The 18,398-nt window shown below is 35.8% G+C and overlaps 1 protein-coding gene across 2 annotated transcripts in view; it reads right to left on the reverse strand.

Moving 5' to 3' along the window:
- Positions 1–2,504: 2,504 nt before the first annotated feature.
- The window catches only part of METAP2 (methionyl aminopeptidase 2), a 32,028-nt gene continuing 16,134 nt past the window's right edge, over positions 2,505–18,398 (reverse strand). For both annotated transcript variants that reach the window (XM_044228665.1, XM_044228664.1), the window contains exons 5-11: positions 9,970–10,131; positions 9,056–9,237; positions 8,138–8,232; positions 7,781–7,877; positions 4,515–4,618; positions 3,746–3,861; positions 2,505–2,842 (exon numbers count right to left, since the gene is read on the reverse strand). In XM_044228665.1, the coding sequence (XP_044084600.1) occupies positions 2,590–2,842; positions 3,746–3,861; positions 4,515–4,618; positions 7,781–7,877; positions 8,138–8,232; positions 9,056–9,237; positions 9,970–10,131 (1,009 nt within the window). In that variant the 3' untranslated portion in view covers positions 2,505–2,589. The remainder of the gene's footprint in view (positions 2,843–3,745; positions 3,862–4,514; positions 4,619–7,780; positions 7,878–8,137; positions 8,233–9,055; positions 9,238–9,969; positions 10,132–18,398) is intronic.

An 18,398-nucleotide genomic window follows, 5' to 3' on the forward strand; every position in this document is an offset into this window, starting at 1 on the left:
CTTGAAAAGGACCTCTATTAGCAAATCTTACTTAAATTTCAGAGAACAAGTCACTGGGGCAGCTGATCATGAAGTGCAATGAGAATTTATCTCTGAACAGACAAATCATTTATGCCAAAAATACAGCTTCAGTATTAAATGGCTAAAGTTTAAAATCGTTCATTTAAATACCTATGCAAGTTGTTACCTCAACTGTTAATATAATTATACCTCATTAAAAATTTATGTGGTCAATATACTCGAGTCTAGCCTCTCTTAATTTCAAGGATTACTTTGTATTTGGGTTAGCTGCTGTACACTTTTGCACCTAATTTTAGGGAGATTATTTTAAAAACCACTCTGGAAGCTTTGCTGTTTCTAATAGTATAGGTTGCTTGTTTCAGTACTTAACTTCATTGAAAAAATATATGAGAAAAGTGACTTAGCCTTTTACTTTAATCCCTCAAAACCAAAACCTTTGAGGGGAGGCTGTGGGGTATATGGGAACTCTGTACTTTATGCTCAATTTTGGTACAAACGTAAAACTGATATAAAAAAAAAAAGTCTCTTAAATTTACAACAAAACTAAAACCTAGCCAATGAACAGAAACTTAAGATTTCTTGTTCTATAGCTCAGTGTAGACTTTACATTCAGCTAAGTTGATCTAACAAAAAACAACATGTTTTGGTTGTAAAATAATTTACTAAAGGCACTATTTGTTAAACATCAAACTAATTTGTTACCAGTAAGGTACATCATTGTAAACATGACAAAATGATTTCAAGAGATACATGGCTAGTAGGTAAACAATACAATTTTTTTTTAAGTGACAGCTTTCCTATTTACAAGATCATATTCCTTCCAGCTATTCCAGGGGCTTGCAGTGATGCTACTGCTCCCAACAGTTACACCAGAGTGGGGGAGCTCATAACGGGTTTGAGATAACTGCTAAAGAGGTCTTACAAAACTCCAAAATTCTTTACTCATAAGGTCAATTGTAAAACTCTCTGAGCTTAGAAATCAAGGTACTTTCTGTCTCCCACCAAAACACATGAAGAAGGTGTGGACTCAGAACCCCAAAAGAACTAGCTGGAGGCCCCAAGACCTGTAACATGCCCAAGCATGATTGGTGAGCTCTGCCACTAGGCACATCACAGAAAATGGAGGAAATAATCCAAAAGTAGCTCTTGAACATTAGCACCATAATAAACATGGCTCATACAGCTAAAAACTAGATTGTTTATCCCATAAGATAACATTCATTTATAGCTCTAATGCTGAAAGAGCAGCTTTTTAATGTATAATAGATCTAAGTACAGAAGTCTGGTTTTTCTTCCTATGAGAAAAACATTAAACAAAATACAAACTAAACAGCATCCCAGAGGCAGTGAATCTTATTGTGCTAAAGCATATACAAATTAAGGCTTTACCTTGGTACATAAACAATTTTAAAATTATGTTGGAACATTGCCAAAAAATCAGTTACAAAGAATTCAAGCAATTTGTTCAAGAATCTAGTGGGACTCAGTTCAAGTATTCAGCGTCTTACATTCAACCTATGCACTTAGCTGCCACGTTACTGTAACCTCACTCCCTGAAATGCCACCATAGTTTTGAATTCAAGCCAGTCCAGAGGGCAGGGTGTTAAAGTAATTTGGCTCACTAATGAAAAAGCCTAATGATGCAATTAAACTTTTCTAACTAGAGCACAATCCAAGTACAGGAAGTTTCCCTGTCTTAGTATTTGTAGTTTTAAATGCCCTTTTGGTTTACTGAGTAAGCTGAATACGTTTCCTGGTAAGTACCTCCACTGGACAGAGGTTCTATATGTTGAGATTTTACTAAATCCAGGTTTCGAGCTGGTATAATGTTCCTACTAGCATGTTTCAATTAACAGATCTTTCCAATGTCAGGAAAAAAAATGAAAGACAAAGATTAAAATGGTTCTAAAAAGAAAACAAAGGCAAACTATTCCTAAAGCTCTATATTAATTTCTGAAGATTCTCCCATTTTATGCATGTACAGAACTTGTTTTAGCCACTATATCAGAAGAAAAGTTTCAGTGTAGAGGTCTACAATCAAGATAAAAGTCTCTACATTTCCCTACATGTTCAGCTATTTATGTTTAGCTAATTCCTGTGCAGAATTATAACCACAGACATTGAAATAGAGCTCTCAGATCTGAAAATGTCTTTATTTTTTAGAAAATGGATTCCAGGAAGGTTAAAAAGCAATACCAGAGGGTATAGGTGCAGAATTGGATGTAGTCATTCAAAGCATTCAATTAAGAATATGGCAATATAAATATCTGAAAAGCATCTCTTAGGTGTTCAAACAAAAAATGTATAAGTCATTCCTAACTAATTTGAGCTTTATAGCATTTCCTAGATGGGAAAAAACAGTTAACATTTGAAAGTCTTGAAAGCTTTATCCTTGGCTAATTACATTGGATGGTTTGCCTTCGATCAAATTCCTTCCTTTTTAAACGTGGATAAAAGCATTACATAAGTCCACTGTTAAACAGACAACATGTTGCAAATTACTTCTGGTATAATGTATTCCAACAAAGCTTAGAAAATAAAAGATGTTGAGGCGGCTTTGGACTAAGTTTAATAGTCATCTCCTCTGCTGACAACTTCTTTACATGTTGGACGCAACAGTATGGTATGTTCAAACTGTGCTGTGTATGATCCTTTAATGTCACATAATGGTGGATATGGATCTACAATGCCCAAGTCACACAGATTCTTCAAAGCCATCAAGTATTTACTTTCTCCCAAGCGATCCAGCCATCTGCGGCAGAAGGCAAGGGTGCCAAAGTTTTCATTGATGACATTCAATAAGTGTTTTGTTCTTGGAAGCCTAAGAAGAGAAAATCCAGAATTAAAGGTAGCTAAAAAGTTACCCATTAAGGAAAAAAAAAGTTTCCCCATTAAGGAAAACTTATACAGTAGATGTGGCTTTACTCAGTAATTAAAAAAACTTTTGTTGCCTCTTTTAACATTCAAAAGTCAGAATGTGTAACAGGTCATAACTAATTATACAAGGCAGCTGAATGGGAGACCAGCTGAAGGCTGTCTTATCATATTTATGTGTCTATGTGCACGTGTGTTAATTTCCCCATAGAGACTCGTCAATAGTACTATGATGGCAATTTCCTTTTCTGTGCATCAAGCTGAAAAGACCTGCACATAAAGGAGGTATAAATCCATCTTTCAACCATCTTCTCCAAAAAGGTTAAGGGGGGAGAAAAAGGTAAAAAAAGTTTACCAATAAGAAAATATTAAGAACAAAAACCCAGAAATGTTAGGGGTGCCTGGGTGGCTCAGTGGGTTAAGCCTCTGCCTTCAGCTAAGGTCATGGTCTCAGGATCCTGGGATCGAGCCCCACATCGGGCGCTCTGCTCAGTGGGGAGCCTGCTTCCCCCCCCCTCTGCCTACTTGTGATCTCTCTCTCTCTCTGTGTCAAATAAATAAATAATCTATAAACAACAACAAAAAACCAACCTAGAAATGCTAGCAAAATTATGACCTCTCAAATTACCATCGGAAACTGGATCTTAAGAGAATACCTGCCTATGTCATTTTTATTGCGTTTACAATTTTTAATAGGCTAGTTTCTTTGCTGTATTATAAAAATCCAAAAAACATACTCATAAGGCTATAGAACTGTACACTTATGAATGTACCACTGTGGATATCTGTCAAATTTTTTAAAATGCTGCTAACTGGGAAAAGAAATATATTAAAAACAACGGTCTCTCACCTGATTGGTACATGTCCAACATCAAAGTTTTTCATGTAGTGTGAACATTCCATATCATCATGAACAACGCCTTTTCCTGTGCTTCCAAAGGTTTCAATGGCATACACTTCTCCTTCCTAAAGAATATGTAAGAGTCCGGGGAGAAAAGAAAAAGCAAGAACTAATTAAATTGCCATCTATTAACTTCAGCCTGAGGTATTATTTACTCCATGTTAAGAAACATGAAATAATCTCTGGTAGTCATTATCCACCCTTCCTGCTTTATCTCCTTAGCACTCTTTGGTCTTTCTGTGTCCTCCTATTAGAATGTAGCCTTTATGGGGCACCCAGGTGGCTCAGCTGGTGAAGTGTCTGACTCTTGATCTCGGCTCAGGTCTTGATCTCAGGGCTGTGAATTCAAGCCCCGGACTGGGCTCCACACTGGGCATGGAGCCTACTTAAGAAAAAAGAATGTAGCCTTTACATGGGCAGGAATTTTATTTTGTTCACTATTGCATCCTATTGCATCCTTAGTGACTACTAAAGGGACTGGCACCTAAGAGATGCTTAATAAGTGGTGAAAAAACAATCCTTTGGCTAGCCAACTTCCACATCTAACTAAGCCGTGGTCTGACCAGACACAATCTGCACATTCACATAGACCAATTCCTACTGGAGTACAGACGGCAAGTTAATTTTGTTCAACATACTATGTACTCAACTACCACCAACTTTAGTTTGGAAAAAAATTAAAATGCTTCATAAAAAACACTATTAATGGCACACATACCTCCATTCTTGTTGCCTCTCCTCCTTTCACAATGGGCACTGTTTTCCCAGCGTGTATTCTATATGGTCCAATTGAATGTCCGTTTAGGTTACGGATTGGTTTCACTGGCGTAACAGGAAAAGACAGTAGTTATTCAGGGCCTTCAGGAGCACAAACAGATCTCTTAGCTTTCTGGCACAGACTTCAAGTATTGACTTAAAAATAAGACATGGCTCTACTAAACAACCCCACATTGGCACAGTTACATACAAACTGGAAAACTAGTGGAATATGAAATGATGTTTACAGTGTTATCAATTAAAAACTAGAAGGGAGGAAGGGAGATACTGGGAAAAGAACAAATTATGTGATGACACAATGGGGGTCCACCTAAGGAGGTATCATTAATAAAAGTTGTAAAATGCCATGTACACTGTGATTACAAACAAAAAATAGTTACAGATCAAAAGGTAATGTGAAAATGAGAATTCTGTGTCAAAATGACAGAATTACAAAATGAAATTTTATTATTATAGCACAGCTCGTGTGTTAGTGAGGAAAATTTAAATTCCATGGTCCTGAGACCAATGACAAAATGAATTGTGGTATATTCACACAATGGAACACTATACAATAATAAAAAAAAGTTGGGATACAGTGAACAACTGAAATAAAACCTAAAGAAAAAAGAACAGAGGAAGGCACAGTTGTATGCATACTGTTTTATTTATTATACATATCAAAATTAAGCAATACTATTATTTTTTTTTTAAAGATTTTATTTATTTATTTGACAGAGAGAGATCACAAGTAGGCAGAGAGGCAGGCAGAGAGAGAGAGAGGAGGAAGCAGGCTCCCTGCCGAGCAGAGAGCCCGATGCGGGACTCGATCCCAGGACCCCAAGATCATGACCTGAGCCGAAAGCAGCAGCTTAACCCACTGAGCCACCCAGGCGCCCAGCAATACTATTATTTAGGGATACATAATTAGGTGATAAAGACATTAAGAAAAGCAAATGCAAATATTTCAGCACTCCAGGCAGTGGTTTGCTAGAGGAAGGCTGCTATAATTCAAAAGGGTACACAGAACTGAAGGGCTTTTGAAGTGCTGGGAATATTCTATTCCACAAGGGATTATAGTTTTCACAATTGCTTAACTGAATTTTTATGTTGCCATGTATCTCTTCACACATGACATAATTTCACAATAAAAAAGTTTAAAAAAAATCTAGCTTTACCAGTGCCAGAATTCTCAGAACAAGCCACCTTTCTTTCAGGGCAGAAGTAGGTAGCAAGGTTTTTTTCAATTCAATGACAATGAAAAATGACAATTATATTTAGGGGATGGCACAGAAAAAACTCTCAGTTAGCTCTTCAAAAAAATTCACCTTCTTTTACAAATGGTAAGCTAAATTTACTTTAAAATTCAGTAAGCATCACTATTTCTCCAAGACCTGGCAAACTTACCCCACAGGCCAATCAAAAATACATTTACTTAAGATTTCTGAGCTATACCAACCTCACATAAAAACCAAGTTACACAGAAGGAGCAGGGCATAGGAGTATCCATTTGTGTATTATACAGGTTGTGACTGCAGCAGGCTAATTCTGGGACCAATAACGATAAAGGTAACTTTCCAATTCTATAGCTTCCTGATCAAGGTAAATAAAACCACTCCCTTGATGACTCATTCTGTTACATGGTTTTTGGAAACTGCTGCTGGGAATACAGCCTACCGTCCATTTTTTAATCTTCCCAACATCATGATTTGTCTATATACTTTCTACTCAAATTAGTAAAAATTAATTATGCCACTCCACTAAAAACCGTGATCAACACAATAACTGGTATCAAAAAAGGGGTGCTGAAACAAAATGAACCTAAAATGTTGCACTGGGTTAATGGAAAGTGTAAGAAGGCAGATATTGATTCCAATATTTCTGGCTGGCAATGTTACGTGGTAACTAAATATTAAGTCAAACTGTCACTTAATATATCCTGAAAGGCAGAACACAAGCCAACCAAAATTACAGAATTAGAAAACAACAGAAGATGATTTGAGAGGGACCTGAGTAAGCATTGTTTGTTTGACACCAATCCCAAATCTGGGGGAACGAAATCACAAATTTGTTGCATACTAGTAAATCCCAGGCATTGTCATAAAATTTACAGTTCTTTAAAAAAAAAAAGAAAACATGATATCCTTAATCCTATTATAGTCAAAGAAACTTGGGTTCTGTTTATAGGCTTTATCTAAGTTCAGATAGACCTGTCTGACCCTACAGTATGACTAAGTTTATCTAAGTCAGATAAACTTCGACCTAAGTTTATCTAAGCCAGGTCTAAGTTTATCTAAGTCAGATAGACCTGTCTCACCTCACAATATGTTTTCTTCATTATCCCATAATACCTCCCATCCAAGTGTGAGCAGCCTTAAGAGAGTATTTTGATTTGTACTGGTGTTCACAGGATCTGACAGAGAGCAACAAGGACAGATAACATCAGGTTCCAGAAGAAGAACCCCCTTCTGTAGTTGGAAGAAACATAATACCCTATCACTATCAGCAAGGTTATGCAAAAAATGCTAAATGATGTGAATTTACTGAGGGCAAGGAAGCATGAGCATCTCTGCAAAGAGGAATATAAAGAAGAGACAGGATTTGGTTAAAGGAAATGTAGGAAATATTCTGTGAGAAAGCTATTAGAATAGCGGTTAGAGAAAACAGTGAGCAGAGATTAGGAAGGGGGATAGTGGTCAGACCCAGAGACTGGAGAAAGGATGGAATGATGGGAAAGCAGCAGAAAGCATAGGTGACTCTGGGACTATGCACCTAAGGCAGTAGCTAAGAAAGACTAAAAGGCAAAGAGAATAAAGATTAAAGGAAAGACATACAAGAAAATAACTGGACTCTAAATTCTGGATTCAAAGCAAAAAAAGGGGGGGGGGTGGTGGAGGCATTAATGGAAGGAGTCTCTGGCTTGTCTCTGAGCCTCAATCTGACTAGTCACAGAAAACCAAGTCTGCATTTTGGCCAATCTGGGATAAATCCCTTGGTGTCCCATCACCTATACCACAGTAGCTTGACAACAGTTCCCACCTACTGACCACAGTTTTCTTAATATGAGGAGGTCATTCATTTCCCCCTCCCCCATTTTTCCTCTTTGTATTCCCAGGAGATAGAGATAAAGCAGCTGACCCAAAGAAAGCACTCAACACGATTCTGCAAAATTAATTCTGTAAGAGGTCACATGCATTTCAAAATAAGATATAGTTTTTAAAAGTATACCTTGATATGTCTTCCCATCTATTTCAACCTCATAGGATTCCATAACTTCTTGGATGGCCTCACCAACATCACACAGACGGACATCAATTCCAGCACACTAAAAACAAAATGATGTATACATTTTTACTCAAAATGAAGAATTTTATAGCAATTTATTAGTATTTTAAAATAAAGGATGATTAAATAAACTGCTTTGCACATTGTAACTTCCTCTGTAAGTCTTTGGTACAGTGTACTAGAATTACCCACTTTAAAACCCTAAGGGCAGCAGACCGGTCTTACATAATCCAGAGACCTTAAACAGGTGAGAAGAGGTTCAAAATACATTGAATTAAATTGTGCTTCTAGTTCACATACCTTTATTCCAGTGTTAGTGGCATCTTTTACAGCTTTTAATAATGTATCATATTTGGGATTAAAAGTAACAGTAAAAGCACAGTCAATAATCCTACCTGAAAGAGAAAATTCTTCTTTAAGTTGACTTATCCACTAGTCAATTTGTCTACTTCATATCATCTACTCTATTAAACTTACTAGTTAAAAGGAAAATAAAATGATGGGTTCTGATGAAGGCAACAGTCCAAGTACCCAGACAGTATTCACAATCCAAGTGGAAAAAAGCATACGTTACATAAAGGTTTTAGAATAAAAAGACTATTTCCAGTGTTAGTATATATTACTTCAAGATAGCACCAATTCAATGCTAACCCAGGTAGATAGGCAAAATTATAAACAGAAACAAATCAAAGAGAAAAACCTTTTGGGGAACTAAAGAATAACAATGTGGGCAGAGAAAATGTATAGTTCCACAGACACTGGTCAATCATAAGCTCAGTTTCTCCAATTTAGCAAAACCTCAGGTAAATACTTTATCTGAACTTTATTTTCTCACCTAAAGTGAGATAAAAAGATACTAACCTGAGGAGGTTTGAGAGAGAATTTAGAAAAGCCACCAAGTATATAAAGGTTGAGACTTAAAGGATCTAATTAAATGTTTGTTGTTATACGGATAAATGTCTGAAACAACATGAAGAAATGCATGATTAAATTCTTCACACTTTGATACAAAAAATAATAAACCTCAACTACCCAACAGTTTTCATTATATTCCATCTAGCAGGATGCTTAAAAAAATCTCAAAATCTGCCTCAACACAGCTCTACTGAAAAGTAAGGAATAAAGAAGAAAACTGGAGAGTTCAAAACCTGTAGCCCCGTCCGGCAGAAAGAAGACTAGATTTTTTTGGCAAGGGGAGGCTTATTTCCAAGAACTTACCACTTATGTGTGTTCCAAAGTCTATCTTACAGATGTCATCATACTGTAATACTGTTGTGTCACCAGCATTTGGAGTATAATGGGCAGCACAGTTATTCAGAGAGCATCCGGTAGGAAATGCCAGGCCTGCATTTAATCCATTCTCTTTAATTAGCTTTCGTGAACAATCTTCCAACTTTTCACTATGAAAAAAAAAAATTGTTTACTTTTACATTTTTATCCTTATATAACCTACAGGTCATCAGGTCCAGAGAGTTTACTAAAAACTCTTAAATTACTTTCTGGGAGTGATCTGAGCACTTCCTAGATATGAATAAGTAGTTCTCTAATGCTATGAAAATAGTAGCTCATCTCTAAAAGATAAAAAGAATTTGTTTCCATTAGAAGTCTGAAGAAACAGAACCACAAGATCCACTTTTTACTTAGTTTTCTAGGAAATGAGATTCTTGACTTAGACTAATTTAAATGTTGACTATGTTTTATTTGCTCAATGTTGCATACCTAAAAATTGTCTGAATTAGAGGACTGTTGCCTTTTACAACTAATTACTTCTCAGGGAAAACTAGAGAAATTATTACTTTTATTGGTTTCTTCACTGCACTATAACTATGTTTTATGACCTATAATTTTAATATTAATTGATAGCAAAATAACAGATTTTCAAGCAGAACATAATCATAATAATGTGTGCATTTGCATATGTAAGTGTACATGAGTACAAAATAGAGTGGTTGAGGTATAAATGTCCTCTTACAATTTCCTCATTACATCTACAGTACAAGAACTCAGAGATATTTCTAGGAGCTTCACTTCAGGTTTTAGCAAAGTAATAATGAAAGCCAAACATTATAATTGGAGTTAGCACTAAAGAAAAAAAAAGACATCATGTTCTTACAAAAACATATTTCTTTTACCAGATTTCTATCATTGTCATCCCCGGCTTGATCCAGCTCATAACATATTTTCTAACTTGTCGATGTGCTTCTGCAGCTTCTCGAAAATCATTCCATATCTCTTCACTAGCTTGATCTAATGCTTTCTTTTCTTCACTCGTGGTTCTCCAAGCAGCTGTTCGCCTTTATAGTATGTACAGCATAGTATTAGTCATTAAGAAACAGCAGATGAACATAAAAGCGGAGAGATAAAAATGTATTAATATAAGACATTTTAGATAAAACGCTACATATTCAGTTTCTCTTATTAAATGTTAGCAAAATTTCTGAAAAACAAGTAGTCACACATTTGCAATCCAGCCAAATCAAGTTAAACCTTCTTTAGGATTCAAAAGAAACAAAACAAAACAAAAAAAACCTCAAGTGAGATTTCATTCATAGAGACACAAAAAGACAAAATCCTAAGTCAGAAGAGAGTCCTAGAAACCAAGGAATGGGAGAAAACAGTCATCCTTCCACTCAAGGTTATAGTCTAAGAGACTTCAAAAGACCACCCCAAAATTAGCATTTAACTTCATACACAGGGTAAGTACTAATGCAAAAACTTGACCTGGAAATCTTTATACACCTCCCTCAAAACATAAAATATTGTGTTTTTGTAGGATTTTTCTAATTGTATGTATGTACGTCTGTATATATTTGTATATCTATATCTATATATCTATATATGAAATGATCTTCCTTGAAGGATATGGCTCATATTTTAAAACTGCCAGGAGTATGGGGCGCCTGGGTGGCTCAGTTAAGTGTCTACCTTTGGCTCCAATCATGATCTCTGGATCCTGGGATCAACCATGCACAGGGCTCTCTGCTCAAGCAGAGAGTCCGCTTCTTCCTCTCCCACTCCCCCAGCTTGGATTCCCTCTCTCACTGTGTCTCTGTCAAATAAATAAATAAAATCTTAAAAAAAAAAAAAAAAAAAGCTGTCAGGAGTAACAAACATTTCTTATCCAGTATCTGGGAATGAGGAGATCCACTGACTCCCTTTAAGCAGCGTATTTCAAAAGCAGTAACTGTTTTCAAATGAACATCTTTTAAAAAGTTTTAACTTTCACACATTAAGCAATATTGAATATACAGCTCACAAACTCAGTGATCACCGATATAGAAGTTGTATTCACTTACAAAAGTGATGCCTTCAAGGAATTACTATTTGTCTCAAAGTATAGTCTACAGGCAAATCCAGCCAGCACCTGTTTTGTCAATAAAATTGTTGCAATACAGTTATGCCCATTTGTTTATATGCTGTCTTTAGCTACTTGCATGCTACAAAGGCAGAAATGAGTAACACCCAAGGCCTGAAATATTTCCTATATGGGCCTTTAAAGAAGCTTATACAACTGCTCTACACCAAGTCCCTAAGTTAATGGCCCCAAATGCTGTTTTTCTGTCACTGTCAAGTTCATTATGATTACTTTCTACTGCAGCAGCTACCTGTGTGCCAACATCTAACACCTCTAATTTGCTACAAAGACTCAAAGGGGCTGTCCTATGTCTATTTAAGGATACTTAAGCATCACAGAGGTTTCTTTTGTTCAGAAATGTATTTTTTAATTAATTATTTTTATTAACATATAATGTGTTATTTGCCCCAAGGATACAGGTCTGTGATTTGTCAGGCTTACACACTTCACAGCACTCACCCTTTCACATACCCTCCCCAATGTCCATAACCCAAACACCCTCTCCTTACCCGCCCTAGAAATGTATTTTGAATCTGTATACTGATGTTATCAGAAAACTGAAATATTGAAACACCATCTGTTAAGGTCAATTTTAAACTCCATGAATATATAAATTCATATAAACTACTTTTATCAGAATAGTGAAGACTCAAGAAGCAATTCCTAATAAAAGTCTTCAAACGAACATCCTTGGACTAGAAGCTAACAGGAAAAGATCCTTTAAAATCTATACTCTTGACATGCGGCTCAATCTTTTTCAGCTGCAATACAGTTGCTCACTCCATGATGGGACAGACAAACTCTATCTCCTGACCTCCAGATATAACTCCAGTCCATTCCCTCCCGTGAATCTAAAAATCTTTCCTGGGAACCAAGAACCCAAATATTCTAAGAAAACATCATTTTTAGGCTTAAGAGTACTGGATAAAGTCTCAAATCAATTTTTAAACTAAACATATCACAATTCTTCATATCACATCTCTTACATGGGCCATAACTCCGGCACATATACTACAGCCAAACCTACATGGACAGCCCTGCCCCAAAAGCCAAACATTTGTGAAAAACAAAAATATCCTCAAACGTTTTCTCCAGAATGGTAAGATAGACTATTTTCACAGGGAACTGATGGGTATCAGCCATGAAAATGAAATTGGTTACCATCAAATCACATTTCTTTTCAATTCCTCAAATTCATATCCTGTAGGTTAAAATGTTAAGTATAATTAAAATCCAAATGCTATTTGACTACATTTTAGAATCATGACATAATACAATAAAGATCGCCAATACTGAAATCAAGAAGACTCACGTGATCTTATACTTCTGAAGTTGCACAGCTGATTCTTAGAAGCAGTGAATTCTTTGAAAGAATGTTTATGGAATGTTATGGAATGTTCTGCATTCTTGGTAAAGAGTTACCAATTAAAAAATGGATTAAAGAAATTATTTTTCTAAGTCTTGAGTTCAAATCGAAAGTCAATAGAGTAATATTCAAGCTCTAACATCATAATTCCAAGCTCGTACTATTTCTAAGAAAATAAGATGAAGGAGCCTCTCCCCTTTTCCTAAATATAACATTTTGATCATCAGTTTATTTAGCAAAAATAGAGAAATTAATAAGATGGAAAACTGAGTTCATAATAAATCTCTGAAAGGGCAATTAATTCATCCAACTGACAGAGGTGGGTTAGAAATGCTTAAAATATATCTGTGCAACAAAACTATCAGAATAACTGCTTGAAAGAATCTTTACAGAAGTGTTCACAGAGTATGTAAATTCACACCTCTTTCATAGTTCTGAGTCTTTTCAGTATTTCATCATTTTTATTAGATTAAGAGCATAAAATATATAAGTCAAACCAAAAGACACAAAGGAATCCAATTAATTTCAGTCAAAACATTTCTGAACTCATTGCATACATAATTTAAAAAATAGTTATATTTGTATTTTTAAATCACTAAATGCCACATTTATAAAAAGCCATTTAAAAATGCATGTCTTTCGGGGTGCCTGGGTGGCTCAGTGGGTTAAGCCTCTCCCTTCAGCTCAGGTCATGATCCCAGAGTCTTGGGATCTAGCCCCACATGGGGCTCTCTGCTCAGCACGGAACATGCTTCCCCTTCTCTCTCTGCCTGCCTCTCTGCCTACTTGTGATCTCTGTCAAATAAATAAATAAACTCTTTAAAAAAAAAATAAATAGAAACAAAAATGCATGTCTTTAAAAAAATAAAAACAAATAAATAAAAGTGCATGTTTTTAACCCAGAAATAAGAACACACACAGACATGACACCAATTCTTTCCTCTGAAAACTGATCCTTAAAAGGGGAAAAATAAAGCATATTTTAACTCGGTCTATAAGAAACTGTAGTTAACTGATAAAGTTAATTGATACCCAGTGGATAGGGAAAATTCTTCTTACAGGTCAGCTAATAAATGTATAAAGAACAACAGAATTAGAAATCCACCATTTTGCAGTCCCCAAGGAAATAACTGATAAAGCATGGATAGATACTGAAATAATTAAAAAGTTGATGAAGAAAAGGATATTCCAATCGTACCAAACTACCCCCACAGATTTGAAAACTACAAGAAAAAAGTACCTTTAAAAAAGAAACAGCTGGCTATTACCACATTAACCAAGTGATCAATACAGTAAAACTAGTAAGAGAAAAACCTGACCTTATACCTGATGCAACAGACTATGATAAAATATAAAGAATATAGTAACACTTTTATGTTCCTGCCAAAGTGCTTAATCTAACTCTAATCTAACCCTTTACAACTAAATCCAGTTTACAGAAAATAAAGGCATAGTGAAAAAAGCTTAATGACACCACAAGGAAACAGTAAAAGAAATCCCAAAATATAAGACTTTCTAAACTACCTGGTCTCTTCAAAAAGTCAGTGCAATAGAGAAGGTAGAGATTCTAACTATATGCACCACATGCACCTTGACTAGATCATGGTTTAGAGGGCAAAAATAGCTAAAGACATGTCTCAGGGATAACAGGGAAAAAAATTCTAAATATGAACTAGGTACTTACATTATACTGGAAAATTACTGTTAATTTATGTTAAGTGTGATATTTGAAGAATATCTAATTCTTGGGAGATGCTTGAAGTTTGTTTTTTTAAGTAGGCTCCACAACCAGCATGCAGCTCAACTTGGGGCTCAAACTCACCACCCTGAGATTAAGACTTAAGCTGAGGAGCACCTGAGCAACTCAGTTGATTAAGCTTCTAACTCTTGATTTCGGCTCAGGTCATATCTCAGGGTTGTGAGATCCATCCTCAACAGGCTCAGCTCTCAGAGGGGGAGTCTGCTTAGTCTGCTTCTTTCCTTCTCCCTTTCCATATGTCCCCACCCAATCCCTCTGAAATGATTATATATAAAAAAAAAAAAAAAAAAAAAAAAAGCCAACACAAAAAACAACAACAACAAAACAAAACCTGAGCTGAGATCAAGAGCTGGACACCTAACAATTGAGCTACCCAGGCACCCCATTGCTTGAAGTTTTTAGACGTGAAGACTCAAAAGAGACTTGGGATACCTGGCTGGCTCTGTTAGTAGAACATGCAACTCTAGATCTCAGGGTCATGAGTTCAAAACCCATGCTGGGCTTGGAGATCTACCTTTAAAAATAAGGGGGTGGAAAGCACTTGGGAAGAATTTGGGTATCTCAGAGGGTTAAGCCTCTGCTTTCGGCTCAGGTCATAAGCTCAGGGTCCTGGGATAGAGTCCGGCAACTGGCTCTCTGCTCAGCTAGGAGCCTGCTTCCCCCCCCCCCTCTGCCTGCCTCTCTGCCTACTTGTGATCTCTCTATGTGTGTCAAATAAATAATGTATAAAAACAAAAACAAAACCCCAAAACTTATTTTTTCAATGCTCTAGCAAAAAAAGAAAAATCAGTAGAAAACACATATATATACAGAGACATATAAAAATACTGCTGATTTCTTTACTAACATGAAAACAAATTTAAAAATGGGTTATAAAGCTGTTTGCAGAATAGTTCTATCTTGAAAAACATTCCCAGGTATTTATAATACACATCTGCATACCTCTGTATACAGGAAGAAAAAGCATGTCAACAGTGGTTTTAAAATTGGCAAAATTTAGATTTTCTTCTTTTTGCTTATCTGTATTTCCTCCCTCTTCTAAAATGAATATGTACTGCTTATAGAACAAATGCCTACTAAATTTATAAACAGATACCAAGAATTTCAAAATAATTCTTCATTCTACTTCTAGAGACCCAGAATAAGAGAAAAAATCAGATCTGATTAATATACGAGGATGTTCATCACAAAATTTTTCCTAATGGTAAAAATCTGAAAGTTCAAAACTAGGGAAATATTAAATAGGGAAATCACTAATAAAATTGTGTTAGGTACAAAACAGAACACCATTATAATCATTTAAAACTGGCGTAAGGGGCGCCTGGGTGGCTCAGTGGGTTAGGCCGCTGCCTTCGGCCCAGGTCATGATCTCAGGGTCCTGGGATCGAGTCCCGCATCGGGCTCTCTGCTCAGCAGGGAGCCTGCTTCCCTCTCTCTCTCTCTCTCTGCCTGCCTCTCTGCCTACTTGTGATCTCTCTCTGTCAAATAAATAAAATCTTTAAAAATAAATAAATAAATAAAACTGGCATAGAATTTTTTTTTGGCACAAAAAAAATATTTTTTTTTTAAAGATTTTATTTATTTACTTGACAGACAGAGATCACCAGTAGGCAGAGAGGCAGGCAGAGAGAGAGAGGAGAAAGCAGGCTCCCTGCCGAGCAGAGAGCCCGATGTGGGGCTCGATCCCAGGACCCTGGGATCATGACCTGAGCCGAAGGCAGAGGCTTCAACCCACTGAGCCACCCAGGCGCCCCTGGCATAAAAATTTTTAATGACACAGGAAATATACAGAGAATGTCAATTTTTTTAAAAGGAAAAATTACTAATTACAAGAGGAAAAATATTAATGACACACTAGAGAAACTGAATAATACCTTATTATGGTGATAAAATCTGGCATCATCTGCCTCCAAATATGACAACCCTGAATTATCTACTTGTCTAGTATTCCATCCAAAAATACAAACTACTGGGGCGCCTGGGTGGCTCAGTCGGTTAAGCCTCTGACTTTGGCTCAAGTAGTGATCTAGGCAGGCTGGCCCTGTGCTCAGCAGGGAATCTGCTTTTCCCTTTTCCTCTTTCTTTGCCCCCACCCCGGCCCGTGCTCTCTCTCTCTCAAATAAATAAATAAAATCTTTTAAAAAAATACACAAACTAGCCTCAAATTAATTCAGAAAAAGTAGTATGTATACAGATTCACCAATATATTATTTTCCACATTTACCTTCCATCTTGCAAGGAGATAATGTTATCGCATTGGTAATTATACAGTACACGTATAACTGTCATATTCCATCAGGAGAGAGAACAGAGGCGGCAAATGTTAAAGAGAACCTGAATGAAAGGTATGCAGGAATTCTTTGTACAATTCTCTTAAAATGGAATTATTTCAAAATAAAAAGTTAAATAAAATATTGTACTCAACCTGGGTGGTAGTTACACAGGCGAGTTCTTTGTGATTATTTATGCAATTTTTAGTAAGTTTATGGAAAAAAAAAAAAAAAAAGAAAGGAAAAAAGAGAGGCAAACCAAGAAACAGACTCTTAACTATAGAGAACAAATTGATGGTTAACAGAGGGGAGGACATACAAAAGACAGGTCAAACAGGTGATGGGGATAAAGGAGTGTACTTGCATTATGATGTACACATGAAACCATACATTGACTAATTGGAATGTAAATGTAAACTTAAAAAACAACTGAAGGCAGATACAAAACTATATTTAATACTTTACCAAGTCTATAGGAATATTGATTCTGATCTATTTGCAAATAATCAAAACTGATTATGTGAATGTCAAAAAATATCAAAACTTACTGAAGAGCAACATAATCACAGTACTTTTTTATTTTTCCACAGCATACAAGATTGTTTTTCAATATTCAAGTATTAATAAAAAAAATTACAACATATAATTAATATCTTCATCTGTTTTTTTTTTTTTTAAAGATTTTATTTATTTTATTTATTTATTTGACAGAGAGAAATCACAAGTAGATGGAGAGGCAGGCAGAGAGAGAGAGAGGGAAGCAGGCTCCCTGCTGAGCAGAGAGCCCGATGCGGGGCTCGATCCCAGGACCCTGAGATCATGACCTGACCCGAAGGCAGCGGCTTAACCCACTGAGCCACCCATCGCTTCATCTGTTTTTTTTTAAAGATTTTATTTATTAATTTGACGGAGAGAGAAAGGCAGAGGGAGGGGGGGAAGCAGGCTCCCCACTGAGCAGAGAACTCCATGCGGGGCTTGATCCCAGGACCCTGAGACCATGACCTGAGCCTAAGGCAGAGGCTTAACCCACTGAGCCACCCAGCTGCCCCTTCTCTACTGTTTCAAAAAAAAAGAAGTTATTCTATCTCTATATTTAATTTGCAATAGAAAATGATGGTAAGAAAGGAAGGTTAATTTCTAAGGTTTATCAAATCTCAATTTTTCTTGTATTAAACATTACTTCAAGTGTTCCACCACATTCACATGGTTAAAAATATTAAAAATCTTGTTCACATCAGTAACAAAACCATAAAACATTTAAGAATAAATTTAACAAAATTTAACAAAAAATGAACATATCCACCTGAAAATAAATCAGGTAAGTGAAAAAACATACTAGGACAATGGGTAAGACAATGTGACACAACTGTCAATTTTCTAAACAAATACATAAGTGCAATTCTGACTAGAATTCTAAAGAAAGCATTTTCTATGGGTATGTGTGTTAAGACTATAAGACAGAATAGCTAAATATAAAAAGAAATTGTATTTGTTGTGTGGGGCAGAGAAAGACTTGCCTTATCAAATTATCCATATATATTATAAAGTTGTTGATAATCAGATCCAAATAGTATTAGCATAAGAATACAAATAGATCAGAATAATAGAAATTGGTTGATTATGAAAATATAGTTCCATTATATGAGAATATAGTATATGGCAAAGGTGGTCATTCAATTCAGGAGAATAAATTATTTAATAAACTATTTTAGCACAATTGGCTATTTGAAAGAAAATAAAATTGGCACTCCCAATCCTACCCAAAAAAACTCTAGACTAATTGAAGATGTAATAAAACAGAGATTAAGAGT

Source organism: Neovison vison, chromosome 12 (assembly GCF_020171115.1).
Source record: "Neovison vison isolate M4711 chromosome 12, ASM_NN_V1, whole genome shotgun sequence".
In the NCBI taxonomy this organism is placed as follows: Eukaryota; Metazoa; Chordata; class Mammalia; order Carnivora; family Mustelidae; genus Neogale; species Neogale vison.